At 45.1% G+C, this 21,617-nt stretch overlaps 1 protein-coding gene across 2 annotated transcripts in view; it reads right to left on the bottom strand.

Moving 5' to 3' along the window:
• The window catches only part of rab6ba (RAB6B, member RAS oncogene family a), a 216,264-nt gene that overhangs the window by 75,594 nt on the left and 119,053 nt on the right, over window positions 1-21,617 (bottom strand). For both annotated transcript variants that reach the window (XM_052475621.1, XM_052475622.1), the window contains exon 3: window positions 1,026-1,079. In XM_052475621.1, the coding sequence (XP_052331581.1) occupies window positions 1,026-1,079 (54 nt within the window). The remainder of the gene's footprint in view (window positions 1-1,025; window positions 1,080-21,617) is intronic.

The following is a 21,617-nucleotide window of genomic DNA, read 5'->3' as shown; positions in this document are numbered from 1 at the left end:
GGTCAGAACCCTGTGGGGCCTGTATATATATTAAGGGGTCAGAGCCCTGTGGGGCCTGTATCTATTAAGGGGTCAGAGCCCTATGGGGCCTGTATATATGAAGGGGTCAGAGCCCTATGGACCCTGTATATATTAAGGGGTCAGAGCCCTGTGGGGCCTGTATATATTAAGGGGTCAGAGCCCTGTGGGGCCTGTATATATTAAGGGGTCAGAGCCCTGTGGGGCCTGTATATATTAAGGGGTCAGAGCCCTATGGGGCCTGTATATATTAAGGGGTCAGAGCCCTGTGGGGCCTGTATATATTAAGGGGTCAGAGCCCTGTGGGGCCTGTATATATTAAGGGGTCAGAGCCCTGTGGGGCCTGTATATATGAAGGGGTCAGAGACCTGTGGGGCCTGTATATATTAAGGGGTCAGAGCCCTATGGGGCCTGTATATATTAAGGGGTCAGAGCCCTATGGGGCCTGTATATATATTAAGCGGTCAGAGCCCTGTGGGGCCTGTATATATATTAAGGGGTCAGAGCCCTATGGGGCCTGTATATATATTAAGGGGTCAGAGCCCTATGGGGCCTGTATATATTAAGGGGTCAGAACGCTATGGGGCCTGTATTTATTAAGGGGTCAGAGCCCTATGGGGCCTGTATATATTAAGGGGTCAGAACCCTATGGGGCCTGTGTATATATTAAGGGGTCAGAGCCCTGTGGGGCCTGTATATATTAAGGGGTCAGAACCCTATGGGGCCTGTGTATATATTAAGGGGTCAGAGCCCTGTGGGGCCTGTATATATTAATGGGTCAGAGCCCTGTGGGGCCTGTATATATTAATGGGTCAGAGCCCTGTGGGGCCTGTATATATTAAGATATAAAAGAAGTGCACTACAGATGTAATAGGGTGCCGATAGGAACACAAGCCAGTACATCTGAACCTGAGGGGATGATATTCCACAGAGAGAGAGAAGTGGCCCTGGGGGGGGGGGGCGACACTAGAAGGACAGTAAAAGAGCCTTAGATTGAGCTAACTTACCGTTCGGTCCTCCAAGTACATCGTTTTTGACAGGAAGTCTATTCCAATTGTGGCCTGAAATGAGAAAAAAAAACAAATAGAGACACGTGGATCAACATTATTCTAAACAAATGAAGAAAAGCTGAAGATTTGGAGCGGAATCAAATGAACAACATTAACATATTAAATAATAATAGAAATTATACAAAATATAATTAATTCATAAGGATACCTACAGTAAAGGCACGAAGACAATATAATTAATTCATAAGGATACCTACAGTAAAGACATGAAGACACTAAGGCAATATAATGCATCCATAAGGATACCTACAGTAAAGACACGAAGACACTCAGGCAATATAATGCATCCATAAGGATACCTACAGTAAAGACACGAAGACACTCAGGCAATATAATGCATCCATAAGGATACCTACAGTAAAGACACGAAGACACTAAGGCAATATAATGCATTAAAGGCACAAAGACATAAGCAATATAATGCATTCATATACCTACAGTAAAGACACGAAGAGACTCAGGCAATATAATGCATTCATAAGGATACCTACAGTAAAGACACGAAGAGACTAAGGCAATATAATGCATCCATAAGGATACCTACAGTAAAGGCACGAAGAGACTCAGGCAATATAATGCATTCATAAGGATACCTACAGTAAAGGCACGAAGACACTAAGGCAATATAATGCATTCATAAGGATACCTACAGTAAAGACACGAAGAGACTCAGGCAATATAATGCATTCATAAGGATACCTACAGTAAAGGCACGAAGACACTAAGGCAATATAATGCATTCATAAGGATACCTACAGTAAAGGCACGAAGAGACTAAGGCAATATAATGCATCCATAAGGATACCTACAGTAAAGGCACGAAGACACTCAGGCAATATAATGCCTATGCAGATTGACAGAGTCGAAAGCCTTGGCAAGGTCGATGAAGATGGCTGCACAGTACTGTCATTTATCAATGGCGGTTATGATGTCGTTTAGTACCTTGAGTGTGGCTGAGGTGCACCCGTGACCGGCTCGGAAACCAGATTGCATAGCGGAGAAGGTACGGTGGGATTCGAGATGGTCAGTGACCTGTTTGTTGACTTGGCTTTCGAAGACATTAGATAGGCAGGGCAGGATGGATATAGGTCTGTAACAGTTTGGGTCCAGGGTGTCTCCCCCTTTGAAGAGGGAGATGACTGCGGCAGCTTTCCAATCCTATCAGACGATATGAAAGAGAGGTTGAACAGGCTGGTAATAGGGGTTGCGACAATGGCGGCGGATAGTTTCAGAAATAGAGGGTCCAGATTGTCAAGCCCAGCTGATTTATACAGGTCCAGGTTTTGAGCTCTTTCAGAACATCTGCCATCTGGATTTGGGTAAAGGAGAACCTGGAGAGGCTTGGGCGAGGAGCTGCGGGGGGGCCGGAGCTGTTGGCCGAGGTAGGAGTAGCCAGGCGGAAGGCATGGCCAGCCGTTGAGAAATGCTTGTTGAAGTTTTCGATAATCATGGATTTGTCGGTGGTGACCGTGTTCCCTAGCCTCAGTGCAGTGGGAGGAGGTGCTCTTGTTCTCCATGGACTTCACAGTGTCCCAGAACATTTTGGAGTTGGAGCTACAGGATGCAAACTTCTGCCTGAAGAAGCTGGCCTTAGCTTTCCTGACTGACTGCGTGTATTGGTTCCTGACTTCCCTGAACAGTTACATATCGCGGGGACTGTTTGATGCTATTGCAGTCCGCCACAGGATGTTTTTGTGCTGGTCGAGGGCAGTCAGGTCTGGAGTGAACCAAGGGCTGTATCTGTTCTTAGTTCTGCATTTTTTGAACGGAGCATGCTTATCTAAAATGGTGAGGAAGTTACTCTTAAAGAATGACCAGGCATCCTCAACTGACGGGATGAGGTCAATGTCCTTCCAGGATACCCGGGCCAGGTCGATTAGAAAGGCCTGCTCACAGAAGTGTTTTAGGGAGCGTTTGACAGTGATGAGGGGTGGTCGTTTGACTGCGGCTCCGTAGCGGATACAGGCAATGAGGCAGTGGTCGCTGAGATCCTGGTTGAAGAAAGCGGAGGTGTATTTGGAGGGCCAGTTGGTCAGGATGACGTCTATGAGGGTGCCCTTGCTTACAGAGTTAGGGTTGTACCTGGTGGGTTCCTTGATGATTTGTGTGAGATTGAGGGCATCTAGCTTAGATTGTAGGACTGCCGGGGTGTTAAGCATATCCCAGTTTAGGTCACCTAACAGAACAAACTCTGAAGCTAGATGGGGGGCAATCAATTCACAAATGGTGTCCAGGGCACAGCTGGGAGCTGAGGGGGTCGGTAGCAGGCGGCAACAGTGAGAGACTTATTTCTGGAGAGAGTAATTTTCAGAATTAGTAGTTCGAACTGTTTGGGTATGGACCTGGAAAGTATGACATTACTTTGCAGGCTATCTCTGCAGTAGACTGCAACTCCTCCCCTTTAGCAGTTCTATCTTTACGGAAGATGTTATAGTTGGGTATGGAAATCTCTGAATTTTTGGTGGCCTTCCTGAGCCAGGATTCAGACACGGCAAGGACATCAGGGTTAGCAGAGTGTGCTAAAGCAGTGAGTAAAACAAACTTAGGGAGGAGGCTTCTGATGTTGACATGCATGAAACCAAGGCTTTTTCGATCACAGAAGTCAACAAATGAGGGTGCCTGGGGACATGCAGGGCCTGGGTTTACCTCCACATCACCCGCGGAACAGAGAAGGAGTAGTATGAGGGTGCGGCTAAGGGCTATCAAAACTGGTCGCCTAGAGTGTTGGGGACAGAGAATAAGAGGAGCAGGTTTCTGGGCATGGTAGAATATATTCAGGGCATAATGCGCAGACAGGGGTATGGTGGGGGTAAGCCCAGGCACTGGGTGATGATGAGAGAGGTTTTATCTCTGGACATGCTGGTTGTAATGGGTGAGGTCACCGCATATGTGGGAGGTGGGACAAAGGAGGTATCAGGGGTATGAGGAGTGGGACTAGGGGCTCCATAGTGAACTAAAACAATGATAACTAACCTGAGCAACAGTATACAAGGCATATTGACATTTGAGAGAGACATACAGCGAGGCATACAGTAATCACAGGTGTTGAATTGGGAAAGCTAGCTAAAACAGTGGGTGAGACAACAGCTAATCAGCTAGCATAACAACAGCAGGTAAAATGGCATTGACTAGGCAACGGGGCCGACAGATAAAACAAACAAGCAGAATGGAGTACCGTGATTAATGGACAGTCCAGCGTGCATCAGCTATGTAGCCAAGTGATCAGAGTCCAGGGGGCAGCGGTGGATGGGGCAGGGGGGCTGGACTGGCAAGTGTTATCCAGGTTAAAAAAATAACAATGACTAAGTAGCTTGTAGTTAGCTAGCTGGTTAGCTTCTGGAGGTTCTTGAGTGTGTTCTAAAAATAAAGATAATAGCGATTCCGTATCACATTGGGTGAGGCAGGTTTCCGGAAGGTATAAACACATTTTTTTTAAATCGGGAAGAGATAGAAAGTACATATGGGCCACTGCGTTTTTGGGACGCGGCGATGCAGACGGTTAGCAGGCCTGAGGAGCAACCAGACGCTGCTGGTCTGTGGTGTGTAATGAGAAGCAACCAGAGGCTTCACTTGACACATTTATGAAATAGCTTATTTCAGTTACTAATAAGCACCCATTAAGACAATGTCTGTTAAAAACGGTTAAATCCCCGTGGATTGATTTGAAAAATGTTATAGTTGAGAAGGATGAGGCTGAAGGAGCAGCAAATATGTCTGGCAGCCCAACCGATTGTCAAACGTACCGCGAACCCGAGAAATCATGTGACTAAACGGAATGAAAAAATAAGAAACTATACTATGAAACAAAGACAAATGACCTAAAGAACAATAGTAAAAAGATTTGGAGTGCCTTAAATGACATTTTGGGCAAAAAGGCAAACTCAGCTCTGTCATTAATTGAATCAGATGGGCTCATTCATTACAAAACCGACAGATATTGCCAACTACTTTAATGATTTTTTTTTGCATTGGCAAGATTAGAAAACTTAGGCATGAAATGCCATCTAACGCTGGCACTACACATCCAAGAATATCTGACCAAATTATGAAAGACAAGCGTCGTAATTTTGAATTCGGTAAAGTGAGTGTTGAAGACAATGACAAGCCACCCGAGTCTGACTTGGATGGAAAATTACTGAGGAAAGTAGCGGACGATATTGCCACTCCTATTTGCCATATCTTTAAATCTACTAGAAAGCCCTAAGCTCTGGAGGGAAGCAAAATTAGTGGTGGAAAATGGTAATACTGAACCCAGTACAGCAGATATCTGACTGAACCCAGTACAGCAGATATCTGACTGAGCCCAGTACAGTAGATATCTGACTGAGCCCAGTACAGTAGATATCTGACTGAGCCCAGTACAGTAGATATCTGACTGAGCCCAGTACAGTAGATATGACTGAACCCCGTACAGTAGATATCTGACTGAACCAAGTACAGCAGATATGACTCAACCCAGTACAGTAGATATCTGACTGAGCCCAGTACAGTAGATATCTGACTGAGCCCAGTACAGTAGCTATGACTGAACCCCGTACAGTAGATATGACTGAACCAAGTACAGCAGATATGACTCAACCCAGTACAGTAGATATCTGACTGAGCCCAGTACAGCAGATATCTGACTGAACCCAGTACAGCATATATCTGACTGAACCCAGTATAGTACAGTAGATATCTGACTGAACCCAGTACAGTAGATATGACTGAACCCAGTACAGTAGATATGACTGAACCCAGTACAGTAGATATCTGACTGAGCCCAGTACAGTAGATATGACTGAACCCAGTACAGTAGATATCTGACTGAACCCAGTACAGTAGATATCTGACTGAGCCCAGTGCAGTAGATATCTGACTGAGCCCAGTACAGTAGATATGACTGAACCCAGTACAGTAGATATCTGACTGAGCCCAGTACAGTAGATATGACTGCACCCAGTACAGTAGATATGACTGAACCCAGTACAGTAGATATGACTGAACCCAGTACAGTAGATATCTGACTGAGCCCAGTACAGTAGATATCTGACTGAGCCCAGTACAGTAGATATGACTGAACCCAGTACAGTAGATATGACTGAACCCAGTACAGTAGATATCTGACTGAGCCCAGTACAGTAGATATCTGACTGAGCCCAGTACAGTAGATATGACGGAACCCAGTACAGTAGATATGACGGAACCCAGTACAGTAGATATCTGACTGAGCCCAGTACAGTAGATCTGACTGAACCCAGTACAGTAGATATCTGACTGAGCCCAGTACAGTAGACATGACTGAACCCAGTACTTTATATATCTGACTGAGCCCAGTACAGTAGATATGACTGAACCCAGTACAGTAGATATCTGACTGAGCCCAGTACAGTAGATATGACTGAACCCAGTACAGTAGATATCTGACTGAACCCAGTACAGTAGATATCTGACTGAGCCCAGTACAGTAGATATCTGACTGAGCCCAGTACAGTAGATATCTGACTGAGCCCAGTACAGTAGATATCTGATTGAACCCTGTACAGTAGATATATGACTGAACCCAGTACAGTACAGCAGATATCTGACTGAACCCAGTACAGTAGATATCTGACTGAGCCCAGTACAGTAGATATGACTGAACCCAGTACAGTAGATATCTGACTGAGCCCAGTACAGTAGATATGACTGAACCCAGTACAGTAGATATGACTTAACCCAGTACAGTATATATCTGACTGAGCCCAGTACAGTAGATCTGACTGAACCCAGTTCAGTAGATATCTGACTGAGCCCAGTACAGTAGATATGACTGAACCCAGTACAGTAGATATGACTGAACCCAGTACAGTAGATATCTGACTGAGCCCAGTACAGTAGATATGACTGAACCCAGTACAGTAGATATCTGACTGAGCCCAGTACAGTAGATATGACTGAACCCAGTACAGTAGATATCTGACTGAACCCAGTACAGTAGATATCTGACTGAGCCCAGTACAGTAGATATCTGACTGAGCCCAGTACTGATATCCTGAGCCCAGTACAGTAGATATATGACTGAACCCAGTACAGTACAGCAGATATCTGACTGAACCCAGTACAGTAGATATCTGACTGAGCCCAGTACAGTAGATATGACTGAACCCAGTACAGTAGATATGACTGAACCCAGTACAGTAGATATCTGACTGAGCCCAGTACAGTAGATATGACTGAACCCAGTACAGTAGATATGACTTAACCCAGTACAGTATATATCTGACTGAGCCCAGTACAGTAGATCTGACTGAACCCAGTTCAGTAGATATCTGACTGAGCCCAGTACAGTAGATATGACTGAACCCAGTATAGTAGATATGACTGAACCCAGTACAGTAGATATCTGACTGAGCCCAGTACAGTAGATATGACTGAACCCAGTACAGTAGATATCTGAATGAGCCCAGTACAGTAGATCTGACTGAACCCAGTTCAGTAGATATCTGACTGAGCCCAGTACAGTAGATATGACTGAACCCAGTACAGTAGATATCTGACTGAGCCCAGTACAGTAGATATGACTGAGCCCAGTACAGTAGATATGACTGCACCCAGTACAGTAGATATGACTGAACCCAGTACAGTAGATATCTGACTGAACCCAGTACGGTAGATATCTGACTGAGCCCAGTGCAGTAGATATCTGACTGAACCCAGTACAGTAGATATCTGACTGAACCCAGTACAGTAGATATCTGACTGAACCCAGTACAGTAGATATGACTGAACCCAGTACAGTACAGCAGATATCTGACTGAATCCAGTACAGTAGATATCTGACTGAGCCCAGTACAGTAGATATGACTGAACCCAGTACAGTAGATATCTGACTGAGCCCAGTGCAGTAGATATGACTGAACCCAGTACAGTAGATATCTGACTGAGCCCAGTACAGTAGATATGACTGAACCCAGTACAGTAGATATCTGACTGAGCCCAGTACAGTAGATATGACTGAACCCAGTACAGTAGATATCTGACTGAACCCAGTACAGTAGATATGACTGAACCCAGTACAGTAGATATCTGACTGAACCCAGTACAGTAGATATGACTGAACCCAGTACAGTAGATATGACTGAACCCAGTACAGTAGATATCTGACTGAGCCCTTCTGTATTGTATGTATTATTATTATTAAACTAAATCTTATTGTCCATATCAATTCATATGAATTCACATGGAAACCGTACAGAACTCTGGACAGCTACAATACCAGCAATCGCCCATTTTCCCCAATGTGTTGTTATATCACTGAAAAATGCTATAACAACCCCTGATAAGGTTATGTGTTCTAAATAGGAATGGGCTCCATTTAAAAAATCATTAACAATATGCCCCTGGTCTTGTATTGATTCCTAATCTGCAGTCTGCAGCCTATAGAGTCTGCAGCATTGGAGCCTGCAGTTCAGGAGTCTGCAGCATTGGAGCCTGCAGTTCAGGAGCCTGCAGTTCAGGAGCCTGCAGTTCAGGAGCCTGCAGCATTGGAGCCTGCAGTTCAGGAGCCTGCAGCATTGGAGCCTGCAGTTCAGGAGTCTGCAGCATTGGAGCCTGCAGTTCAGGAGTCTGCAGTTCAGGAGCCTGCAGTTCAGGAGCCTGCAGTTCAGGAGCCTGCAGCATTGGAGCCTGCAGCATTGGAGCCTGCAGTTCAGGAGTCTGCAGCATTGGAGCCTGCAGCATTGGAGCCTGCAGTTCAGGAGTCTGCAGTTCAGGAGCCTGCAGTTCAGGAGCCTGCAGTTCAGGAGCCTGCAGCATTGGAGCCTGCAGTTCAGGCACCGCTTGAGGCATCACTATAGAAACCCTGGTTCGAATCCAGGCTGTATCACAACCGGGCCATGATTGGGAGTTCCATAGGGTGGCGCACAATTGGCCCAGCGTCGTCCCGGTTAGGGTTTGGCCGGTGTAGGCCGTCATTGTAAATAATAATTTGTTTTTAACTGACTTGCCTACTTAAATAAAGGTTCAATTTGAAAAAATATAAATGACTTCAACTGTATTTATGAAGTTCGAAGTTTACATACCAAATAGATTTTAACTCAGTTTTTCACAATTCCTAACATTTAATCCTGGTAAGAATTCCCTGTTTCAGGTCTTATAGGATCACCACTTTATTTTAAGAATGTGAAATGTCAGAATGACAGTACAGAGAATGATTTATTTCAGCATTTATTTCTTTCATCACATTCTCAGGGGGTCAGAAGTTTACATACACTCGATTAGTATTTGGTAGCATTGCCTTTAAATTGTTTAACTTGGGTCAAACGTTTCGGGCAGCCTTCCACAAGCTTCCCACAATAAGTTGGGTGAATTTTGGCCCATTCCTCCTGACAGAGCTGGTGTAACTGAGTCAGGTTTGTGGGCCTCCTTGCTTGCACACACTTCTTCAGTTCTGCCCACAAGTGTTCTATAGGATTGAGGTCAGGGCTTTGTGATGGCCACTCCAATACCTTGACTTTGTTGTCCTTTTTTGCCAAAACTTTGGAAGTATGCTTGGGGTCATTGTCCATTTGGAAGACCAATTTGCGACCAAGCTTTAACTGATGTCTTGAGATGTTGCTTCAATATATCCACATACATTTCCTGTCTCATGATGCCATCTATTTTGTGAAGTGCACCAGTCCCTCCTGCAGCAAAGCACCCCCACAACATGATGCTGCCACCCCCGTGCTTCACGGTTGGGATGGTGTTCTTCAGCTTGCAAGCCTCCCCCTTTTTCCTCCAAACATAACAATGGTCATTATGGCCAAACAGTTCAATTGTTTTTTTCATCAGACCAGAGGACATTTCTCCAAAAAGTACGATCTTTGTCCCCATGTGCAGTTGCAAACCGTAGTCTGGCTTTTTTTATGGCGATGTCACGTTCTGACCTTTATTTTGTTTGCTTTGTCATTATTTAGTATGGTCAGGGCGTGAGTTGGGGTGGGCAGTCTATGTTTGATTTTCTATGATTTGGGGATTTCTATGTTTCGGCCTAGTATGGTTCTCAATCAGGGGCAGGTGTCATTAGTTGTCTCTGATTGAGAAAGAATCATACTTAGGTAGCCTGGGTTGCACTGTTTGTTTGTGGGTGATTGTCTATGTTGATTGCTTGTTTCAGCACAGTTCTCATTAGCTTCACGGTCGTTATTTCGTTTATTGTTTTTGTATAGTGTTTCAGTGTTTTCTTTATTAAAATTAATGATGAACACCACGCCGCATTTTGGTCCGATCCTCTTCAGAGGAGGAGGAAGAAGAAAACCGTGACAGGTGGTTTTGGAGCAGTGGCTTCTTCCTTGCTGAGCGTCCTTTCAGGTTTTGTCAATATAGGACTTGTTTTACTGTGGATATAGACACTTTTGTACCCGTTTTCTCCAGCATCTTCACAAGGTCCTTTGCTCTTGTTCTGGAATTGATTTTGCACTTTTCGCACCAAAGTACGTTCATCTCTAGGAGACAGAACGCATCTTCTTCCTGAGTGGTATGACGGCAGTGTGGTCCCAAGGGGTTTATACTTGCATACTATTGGTTGTACAGATGAACGTGGTACTTGCATACTATTGGTTGTACAGATGAACGTGGTACTTGCGTACTATTGGTTGTACAGATGAACGTGGTACTTGCATACTATTGGTTGTACAGATGAACGTGGTACTTGCGTACTATTGGTTGTACAGATGAACGTGGTACTTGCGTACTATTGGTTGTACAGATGAACGTGGTACTTGCATACTATTGGTTGTACAGATGAACGTGGTACTTGCATACTGTTGGTTGTACAGATGAAAGTGGTACTTGCATACTATTGGTTGTACAGATGAACGTGGTACTTGCATACTATTGGTTGTACAGATGAACGCGGTACTTGCATACTATTGGTTGTACAGATGAACATGGTACTTGCGTACTATTGGTTGTACAGATGAACGTGGTACTTGCATACTATTGGTTGTACAGATGAACATGGTACTTGCATACTATTGGTTGTACAGATGAACGTGGTACTTGCATACTATTGGTTGTACAGATGAACGTGGTACTTGCATACTATTGGTTGTACAGATGAATGATGTGTGTCATGTACAAAGTAGATGTCCTAACCGACTTGCCAAAACTACAGTTTGTTGACAAGAAAATTGTGGAGTGGTTGAAAAACGAGTTTTAATAACTCCAACCTAAGTGTATGTAAACTAGTTTTAATGACTCCAACCTAAGTGTATGTAAACTAGTTTTAATAACTCCAACCTCAGTGTCTGTAAACTAGTTTTAATGACTCCAACCTAAGTGTATGTAAACTAGTTTTAATGACTCCAACCTGTGTGTATTTAAACTAGTTTTAATGACTCCAACCTAAGTGTATGTAAACTAGTTTTAATGACTCCAACCTAAGTGTATGTAAACTAGTTTTAATGACTCCAACCTAAGTGTATGTAAACTAGTTTTAATAACTCCAACCTAAGTGGATGTAAACTAGTTTTAATAACTCCAACCTCAGTGTATGTAAACTAGTTTTAATAACTCCAACCTGTGTGTATTTAAACTTCCCACTTCAACTGTATTTAAAAATAAATGCTGAGTTAAGGACTTTATCAAGCTCTTTTAATCAGGTTGAAAACTGCTTTCCATCACACAAAGAGCAAATATATTACACATAATCTGTGAACCAAATAGTGTCGTGAAAAATACAATTAAAAAGGATGAAAACAGATCAAACCCCTTGCATTCCTCAAAATTAGAGAAAGCCACAGAGGTGTTTGGGAATGAAATGTTCAATGGCTCTCTAACCCAGGAACCTTGGGTTAAATATAGAATGTCGCGCAGAGAGATAGAACTCTGTGCTGTAGGAACAGATTCCACCCGGCAGAATGATTCATAACCTATTTAATTATTAAAACATCATTGTTAAACAACGCAGGGCACAGCTTCCTGCTCTTGTGTACGCATGGCCCCCACTCAACCAATCACAGCTGGGTGAGGAGGTATTTTACGTGAATATGTTTTTTAATTTAACCTTTATTTAACGAGGCAAGTCAGTTAAGAACAAATTCTTATTTTCAATGACGGCCTAGGAACAGTGGGTTAACTGCCTTGTTCAGAGGCAGAACGACAGATGTGTACCTTGTCAGCTCAGTTGTCCACGTATTCTAAGTGAGAAACGTCCAGAGTAGTGATGCTAGTCGGGTGGGCGGGTGCGGGCAGGGAATCGGTTAAAAAGCATGCATTCAGTTTTACTAGCGTTAAAGAGTAGTTGGAGGCCACGGAAGGAGAGTTGTATGGCATTGAAGCTCATCTGGAGGTTTGTTAACACAGCGTCCAAAGACGGGCCAGATGTGTACAGAATGATGTCGTCTGCGTAGAGGTGGATCAGGGAATCACCCTCAGCAAGAGTGAAAACGTTGATGTATACAGAGAAAAGAGTCAGCCCGAGAATTGAACCAGGGGTGAACAATTCACATATCACATAATAACTCCCAAACTCTAAAGCAGGGTTGGGCAATTCACATATCACATAATAACTCCCAAACTCTAAAGCAGGGGTGGGCAATTCACATATCACATAATAACTCCCAAACTCTAAAGCAGGGTTAAACAATTCACATATCACATAATAACTCCCAAACTCTAAAGCAGGGTTGGGCAACTCACATATCACATAATAACTCCCAAACTCTAAAGCAGGGGTGAACAATTCACATATCACATAATAACTCCCAAACTCTAAAGCAGGGTTGGGGGCAGGGTTAATCACAACACATAATAACTCCCAAACTCTGGCAATTCACATATCACATAATAACTCCCAAACTCTAAAGCAGGGGTGAACAATTCACATATCACATAATAACTCCCAAACTCTAAAGCAGGGTTTCACATATCACATAATACAAACTCTAAAGCAGGGGTGCAATTCACATATCACATAATAACTCCAAAACTCTAAAGCAGGGTTGGGCAATTCACATATAACATAATAACTCCCAAACTCTAAAGCAGGGGTGAACAATTCACATCCACCCCAAACTCACAGGTAATAACATATCCCAAACTCCCAAACTCTAAAGCAGGGGTGAACAATTCACATATCACATAATAACTCCCAAACTCTAAAGCAGGGTTGGGCAATTCACATATCACATAATAACTCCCAAACTCTAAAGCAGGGGTGAACAATTCACATATCACATAATAACTCCCAAACTCTAAAGCAGGGGTGAACAATTCACATATCACATAATAACTCCCAAACTCTAAAGCAGGGTTGGGCAATTCACATATCACATAATAACTCCCAAACTCTAAAGCAGGGTTGGGCAATTCACATATCATATAATAACTCCCAAACTCTAAAGCAGGGTTGGGCAATTCCAGGTTCACATTTTTCAAAGGTAGCCCTATCTTATCTGTTAACGCAGATACATCCTGAAAAAAAGACACACTATGACTGGCCAGCTAATGTACATTTCAGGACCTTCTAAACCAGGGGTGAACAACTCCAGTCCTCGAGGATCTGATTGTTGTCACAGTTTTGCCCCGAGCCCCGGCTAACACACCCGACTCCAATAATCACCAAGTCATGGTCTTCAGTTTAGAATGCAATGTGATTCGTCAGCTGTGTTTGCTTGGGATTGGAGAAGAAGTGTGACACCAATCAGGCGACTGAACAAGTGAAATGAAACAACCCGGTCGCTCGCTCCACAGGTAGTATCACATTTTCATTTCATTTCATTACAGCACAACGGTTTGATTTGTTTGATCGTAGCTAGCTACATAGCTAGCTACATAGCCGTCTGTGTATCAAAGATAATTGTGTAGTCTAGAGCGATTTTCAGGTTAGCTAGCCAGCTATTGTCGTTCTTTTAACGCAACGTAACGTAATCAACACTTAGCTAGCCAGCTAGCCCCCGAATAGCAGCACTGGCACTCAACGGAACGACTTGATTAGTGTAGTGTCAACAACGCAACTGCCAGCTAGCCTACAAAGTCAACAACGCAGCCACTGCCAGCTAGCATACTTCAGCAGTACTGTATCATTTTAATCATTTTAGTCAATAAGATTCTTGCCACGTATTCTTTCTGAACATTCGAGACGTGTAGTCCACTTGTCATTCCAATCTCCTTGCATTAGCGTAGCCTCTTCTGTAGCCTGTCAACTATGTGTCTGTCTATCCCTGTTCTCTCCCCTCTGCACAGACCATACAAACGCTCCACACCGCGTGGGCGGCCACCCTAATCTGGTGGTCCCAGCGCACGACCCACGTGGAGTTCCAGGTCTCCGGTAGCCTCTGGAACTGCCGATCTGCGGCCAACAAGGCAGAGTTCATCTCAGCCTATGCCTCCCTCCAGTCCCTCGACTTCTTGGCACTGACGGAAACATGGATCACCACAGATAACACTGCTACTCCTACTGCTCTCTCTTCGTCCGCCCACGTGTTTCGCACACCCGAGAGCTTCTGGTCAGCGGGGTGGTGGCACCGGGATCCTCATCTCTCCCAAGTGGTCATTCTCTCTTTCTCCCCTTACCCATCTGTCTATCGCCTCCTTTGAATTTCATGCTGTCACAGTTACCAGCCCTTTCAAGCTTAACATCCTTATCATTTATCGTCCAGGTCCCCTCGGAGAGTTCATCAATGAGCTTGATGCCTTGATAAGCTCCTTTCCTGAGGACGGCTCACCTCTCACAGTTCTGGGCGACTTTAACCTCCCCACATCTACCTTTGACTCATTCCTCTCTGCCTCCTTCTTTCCACTCCTCTCCTCTTTTGACCTCACCCTCTCACCTTCCCCCTACTCACAAGGCAGGCAATGGACCTCATCTTTACTAGATGCTGTTCTTCCACTAACCTCATTGCAACTCCCTCCAAGACCACTACCTTGTATCCTTTTCCCTCTCGCTCTCATCCAACACTTCCCACACTGCCCCTACTCGGATGGTATTGTCCCAACCTTCGCTCTCTCTCCCCGCTACTCTCTCCTCTTCCATCCTATCATCTCTTCCCTCTGCTCAAACCTTCTCCAACCTATCTCCTGATTCTGCCTCCTCAACCCTCCTCTCCTCCCTTTCTGCATCCTTTGACTCTCTATGTCCCCTATCCTCCAGGCCGGCTCGGTCCTCCCCTCCCGCTCCGTGGCTCGAGACTCATTGCGAGCTCACAGAACAGGGCTCCGGGCAGCCGAGCGGAAATGGAGGAAAACTCGCCTCCCTCCTCCTCTGTCTCTGCTGCTAAAGCCACTTTCTACCACTCTAAATTCCAAGCATCTGCCTCTAACCCTAGGAAGCTCTTTGCCACCTTCTCCTCCCTCCTGAATCCTCCTCCCCCTCCCCCTCCTCCATCTCTGCAGATGACTTCGTCAACCATTTTGAAAAGAAGGTCGACGACATCCGATCCTCGTTTGCTAAGTCAAACGACACCGCTGGTTCTGCTCACACTGCCCTACCCTGTGCTCTGACCTCTTTCTCCCTCTCTCTCCAGATGAAATCTCGAGTCTTGTGACGGCCGGCCGCCCAACAACCTGCCCGCTTGACCCTATCCAGACCATAGACTCTCCCTTAACCTCGCTCATCAACTCATCCCTGGGTCCCTTCCGTCTTCAAGAGAGCAAGAGTTGCACCCCTTCTGAAAAAACCTACATCATCCCTCCGATGTCAACAACTACAGACCAGTATCCCTTCTTTCTTTTCTCTCCAAAACTCTTGAAAGCCGTCCTTGGCCAGCTCTCCCGCTATCTCGCTCAGAATGACCTTCTTGATCCAAATCAGTAGGTTTCAAGACACATTCAATAACTCCTGTATCAAACTGCTAAAAACTCTCTCCTCTGCAGGGCTGCCTTGATACTGTGAACCATCAGATCCTCCTCTCCATATCACATAATAACTCCCAAACTCCTCACCAAACTGGTGTCCCCCAGGGCTCTGTTCTAGGCCCTCTCCTATTCTGCTATACACCAAGTCACTTATCTGTCATAATAACTCCCAAATGCAGATCTAATCTTCTCCTTTCCCCTTCTGAGACCAGGTGGTGAATCGCATCTCTGCATGTCTGGCAGACATATCATAATAACTCCCAAACTCTAAAGCAGGGCTGCTCTTCCTCCCGGGAAGGACTGCCCGTTCCATGATCACATATCACATAATAACTAAGAACCTTGGCGTGATCCTGGACAAACCTCTAACATCAAGGGGTGGCCCGTTCCTGTAGGTTCATGCTCTACAACATCCGCAGAGTACGACCCTGCCTCACACAGGAATACTTGTCATCTCCCGTCTGGATTACTAACTCGCTGTTGGCTGGGCTCCCAAACTACAACTCATAAAGCAGCCCGTCTGGTGTTCAACCTTCCCAAGTTCTCTCACGTCACCCCGCTCCTAACATCTCCACTGGCTTCCAGCCAAACGCTAAAGACCATGGTGCTTGCCTACGGGCTGGGGGGAACGGCACCTCAGTACCTCCAGGCTCTGATCATACACCCAAACAAGGGCATCAACTGGCCCAAACTCCCTAAAGCAGGAAGTGGGCCCAGTCAAACTGTTCGCTCTGGCCCCCATATCACATAATCAACTCCCAAACTCTAAACCAGGATAGGATGTAAACCCCCCTTAAAAGATTTAGATGCACATAGTGGCTGTTCCACTGGATGTAATGAAACTCCCAAATCTGCTAAAGATTAAAATGTAAATGTATGGGATTGTGACTAATGAAAAATCATGGGGGGGGGGGCTCCCAAATATTTCAAAGTAATCTCAGTAGACCATTTAAAAAAGCCCTTTGTTCACAGGCTGCTTGGCTCATGGCTAGGATGAAAAGAAACACTACTGCTAAACCAGCCTTAATTAAGGGGAGGCAATGCTTGGTTTTTCATCAAATTAAACTAAATAGGGGGAAACCAATCGTGTTTTAATGTTTCTAAATACGAGATTCACCGGCACAAAAGGAACATCTCTCCTTCCATAGGAACAGTTTGTCATGTCTGGATAACCTCTATAAAACCCATGTCTGGATATCACTATAATAACTATAAAACCATGTCAAACTCTATAAAGCCATGTCTGGACAGACTGCTCTACCTCTATAAACCCATGTCTGGATAGGCTGCTCTATATAAACCCATGTCTGGATAGGCTGCTCTACCTCTATAAAGCCATGTCTGGAAGGCTGCTCCCTCTATAAACCCATGTCTGGATAGGCTGCTCTACCTCTAAAAAGCCATGTCTGGATAGGCTGCTCTACCTCTATAAAGCCATGTCTGGATAGGCTGCTCTACCTCTATAAACATGTCTGGACAAACTCTAAAGCATGTCTGGATAGGCTGCTCTACCTCTATAAACCCATGTCTGGATAGGCTGCTCTACCTCTATAAAGCCATGTCTGGATAGGCTGCTCTATCTATAAACCCATGTCCATAACTCTATAAAGCCATGTCTGGATAGGCTGCTCTACCTCTATAAACCCATGTCTGGACAGGCTGCTCTACCTCTATCAAGCCATGTCTAAGGCTGCTCTAACTATAAACCCATGTCAAACTCTGTAAAGCCATGTCTGGATAGGCTGCTCTACCTCTATAAACCCATGTCTGGATAGGCTGCTCTACCTCTATAAAGCCATGTCTGGATAGGCTGCTCTACCTCTATAAAGCCATGTCTGGATAACTCTACAAACCCATGTCTGGATAGGCTGCTCTACCTCTATAAAGCCATGTCTGGATAGGCTGCTCTACCTCTATAAACCCATGTCTGGATAGGCTGCTCTACCTCTATAAAGCCATGTCTGGATAACTATAAACCCATTTCTGGATAACCTCTATAAAGCCATGTCTGGATAGGCTGCTCTACCTCTATAAACCCATGTCTGGATAGGCTGCTCTACCTCTATAAAGCCAATAGGCTGCTCTACCTCTATAAAATGTCTGGATAGGCTGCTCTCTATAAAGCCATGTCTGGATAGGCTGCTCTACCTCTATAAAACCATGTCTGGATAGGCTGCTCTACCTCTATAAAGCCATGTCTGGATAAACTCTATAAAGCCATGTCTGGATAGGCTGCTCTACGTCTATAAAGCCATGTCTGGATAGGCTGCTCGACCTCTATAAAGCCATGTCTGGATAGGCTAACTACCTCTATAAACCCATGTCTGGATAGGCTGCTCTACCTCTATAAAGCCATGTCTGGATAGGCTGCTCTACCTCTATAAACCCATGTCTGGATAGGCTGCTCTACCTCTATAAAGCCATCAGGACAGACTGCTCTACCTCTATAAAGCCATGTCTGGATAGGCTGCTCTACCTCTATAAACCCATGTCTGGATAGGCTGCTCTACCTCTATGAACCCATGTCTGGACAGGCTGCTCTACCTCTATCAACCCATGTCTGGATAGGCTGCTCTACTCTATAAAGCCATGTCTGGATAGGCTGCTCTACCTCTATAAAGCCATGTCTGGATAGGCTGCTCTACCTCTATAAAGCCATGTCTGGATAGGCTGCTCTACCTCTACAAACCCATGTCTGGATAGGCTGCTCTACCTCTATAAAGCCATGTCTGGATAGGCTGCTCTACCTCTATAAACCCATGTCTGGATAGGCTGCTCTACCTCTATAAAGCCATGTCTGGATAGGCTGCTCTACCTCTATAAACCCATTTCTGGATAGGCTGCTCTACCTCTATAAAGCCATGTCTGGGTAGGCTGCTCTACCTCTATAAACCCATGTCTGGATAGGCTGCTCTACCTCTATAAAGCCATGTCTGGATAGGCTGCTCTACCTCTATAAAGCCATGTCTGGACAGACTGCTCTACCTCTATAAAGCCATGTCTGGATAGGCTGCTCTACCTCTATAAACCCATGTCTGGATAGGCTGCTCTACCTCTATAAAGCCATGTCTGGATAGGCTGCTCTACCTCTATAAAGCCATGTCTGGATAGGCTGCTCTACCTCTATAAACCCATGTCTGGATAGGCTGCTCTACCTCTATAAAGCCATGTCTGGATAGGCTGCTCTACCTCTATAAAGCCATGTCTGGATAGGCTGCTCTACCTCTATAAACCCATGTCTGGATAGGCTGCTCTACCTCTATAAACCCATGTCTGGATAGGCTGCTCTACGTCTATAAAGCCATGTCTGGATAGGCTGCTCTACCTCTATAAACCCAGGTCTGGATAGGCTGCTCTACCTCTATAAAGCCATGTCTGGATAGGCTGCTCTACCTCTATAAAGCCATGTCTTAGGCTGCTCGACCTCTATAAAGCCATGTCTGGATAGGCTGCTCTACCTCTATAAACCCATGTCTGGATAGGCTGCTCTACCTCTATAAAGCCATGTCTGATAACCTCTATAAACCCATGTCTGGATAGGCTGCTCTACCTCTATAAAGCCATGTCTGGACAGACTGCTCTACCTCTATAAAGCCATGTCTGGATAGGCTGCTCTACCTCTATAAACCCATGTCTGGATAGGCTGCTCTACCTCTATAAACCCATGTCTGGACAGGCTGCTCTACCTCTATAAAGCCATGTCTGGATAGGCTGCTCTACCTCTATAAAGCCATGTCTGGATAGGCTGCTATAAACCCATGTCTGGATAGGCTGCTCTACCTCTATAAAGCCATGTCTGGACAGACTGCTCTACCTCTATAAAGCCATGTCTGGATAGGCTGCTCTACCTCTATAAAGCCATGTCTGGATAGGCTGCTCTACCTCTATAAACCCATGTCTGGACAGGCTGCTCTACCTCTATAAACCCATGTCTGGATAGGCTGCTCTACCTCTATAAAGCCATGTCTGGATAGGCTGCTCTACCTCTATAAAGCCATGTCTGGACAGGCTGCTCTACCTCTATAAAGCCATGTCTGGATAGGCTGCTCTACCTCTACAAACCCATGTCTGGATAGGCTGCTCTACCTCTATAAAGCCATGTCTGGATAGGCTGCTCTACCTCTATAAACCCATGTCTGGATAGGCTGCTCTACCTCTATAAAGCCATGTCTGGATAGGCTGCTCTACCTCTATAAACCCATTTCTGGATAGGCTGCTCTACCTCTATAAACCCATGGCTGCTCTACCTCTATAAACCCATGTCTGGATAGGCTGCTCTTCCTCTATAAACCCATGTCTGGATAGGCTGCTCTACCTCTATAAACCCATGTCTGCTCTACCTCTATAAACCCATGTCTGGACAGGCTGCTCAACCTCTATAAACCCATGTCTGGATAGGCTGCTTTACCTCTATAAAGCCATGTCTGGATAGGCTGCTCTACCTCTATAAAGCCATGTCTGGACAGACTGCTCTACCTCTATAAAGCCATGTCTGGATAGGCTGCTCTACCTCTATAAAGCCATGTCTGGATAGGCTGCTCTACCTCTATAAAGCCATGTCTGGATAGGCTGCTCTACCTCTATAAAGCCATGTCTGGATAGGCTGCTCTACCTCTATAAAGCCATGTCTGGATAGGCTGCTCTACCTCTATAAAGCCATGTCTGGATAGGCTGCTCTACCTCTATAAAGCCATGTCTGGATAGGCTGCTCTACCTCTATAAAGCCATGTCTGGATAGGCTGCTCTACCTCTATAAAGCCATGTCTGGATAGGCTGCTCTACCTCTATAAAGCCATGTCTGGATAGGCTGCTCTACCTCTATAAAGCCATGTCTGGATAGGCTGCTCTACCTCTATAAAGCCATGTCTGGATAGGCTGGTCTACCTCTATAAAGCCATGTCTGGATAGGGCTATAAACCCATGTCTGGATAGGCTGCTCTACCTCTATAAAGCCATGTCTGGATAGGCTGCTCTACCTCTATAAAGCCATGTCTGGACAGACTAAACCTCTATAAAGCCATGTCTGGATAGGCTGCTCTACCTCTATAAAGCCATGTCTGGATAGGCTGCTCTACCTCTATAAAGCCATGTCTAAACCTCTATAAAGCCATGTCTGGATAGGCTGCTCTACCTCTATAAAGCCATGTCTGGATAGGCTGCTCTACCTCTATAAAGCCATGTCTGGATAGGCTGCTCTACCTCTATAAAGCCATGTCTGGACAGACTGCTCTACCTCTATAAAGCCATGTCTGGATAGGCTGCTCTACCTCTATAAACCCATGTCTGGATAGGCTGCTCTACCTCTATAAAGCCATGTCTGGATAGGCTGCTCTACCTCTATAAAGCCATGTCTGGATAGGCTGCTCTACCTCTATAAACCCATGTCTGGATAGGCTGCTCTACCTCTATATGTCTTGAAACCTCTATAAAGCCATGTCTGGATAGGCTGCTCTACCTCTATAAAGCCATGTCTGGACAGACTGCTCTACCTCTATAAAGCCATGTCTGGATAGGCTGCTCTACCTCTATAAACCCATGTCTGGATAGGCTGCTCTACCTCTATAAAGCCATGTCTGGATAGGCTGCTCTACCTCTATAAAGCCATGTCTGGATAGGCTGCTCTACCTCTATAAAGCCATGTCTGGATAGGCTGCTCTACCTCTATAAACCCATGTCTGGATAGGCTGCTCTACCTCTATAAAGCCATGTCTGGATAGGCTGCTCTACCTC

This window comes from Oncorhynchus keta, chromosome 22, assembly GCF_023373465.1.
Source record: "Oncorhynchus keta strain PuntledgeMale-10-30-2019 chromosome 22, Oket_V2, whole genome shotgun sequence".
In the NCBI taxonomy this organism is placed as follows: Eukaryota; Metazoa; Chordata; class Actinopteri; order Salmoniformes; family Salmonidae; genus Oncorhynchus; species Oncorhynchus keta.
This window is presented reverse-complemented; position numbering and strand designations above follow the sequence as displayed.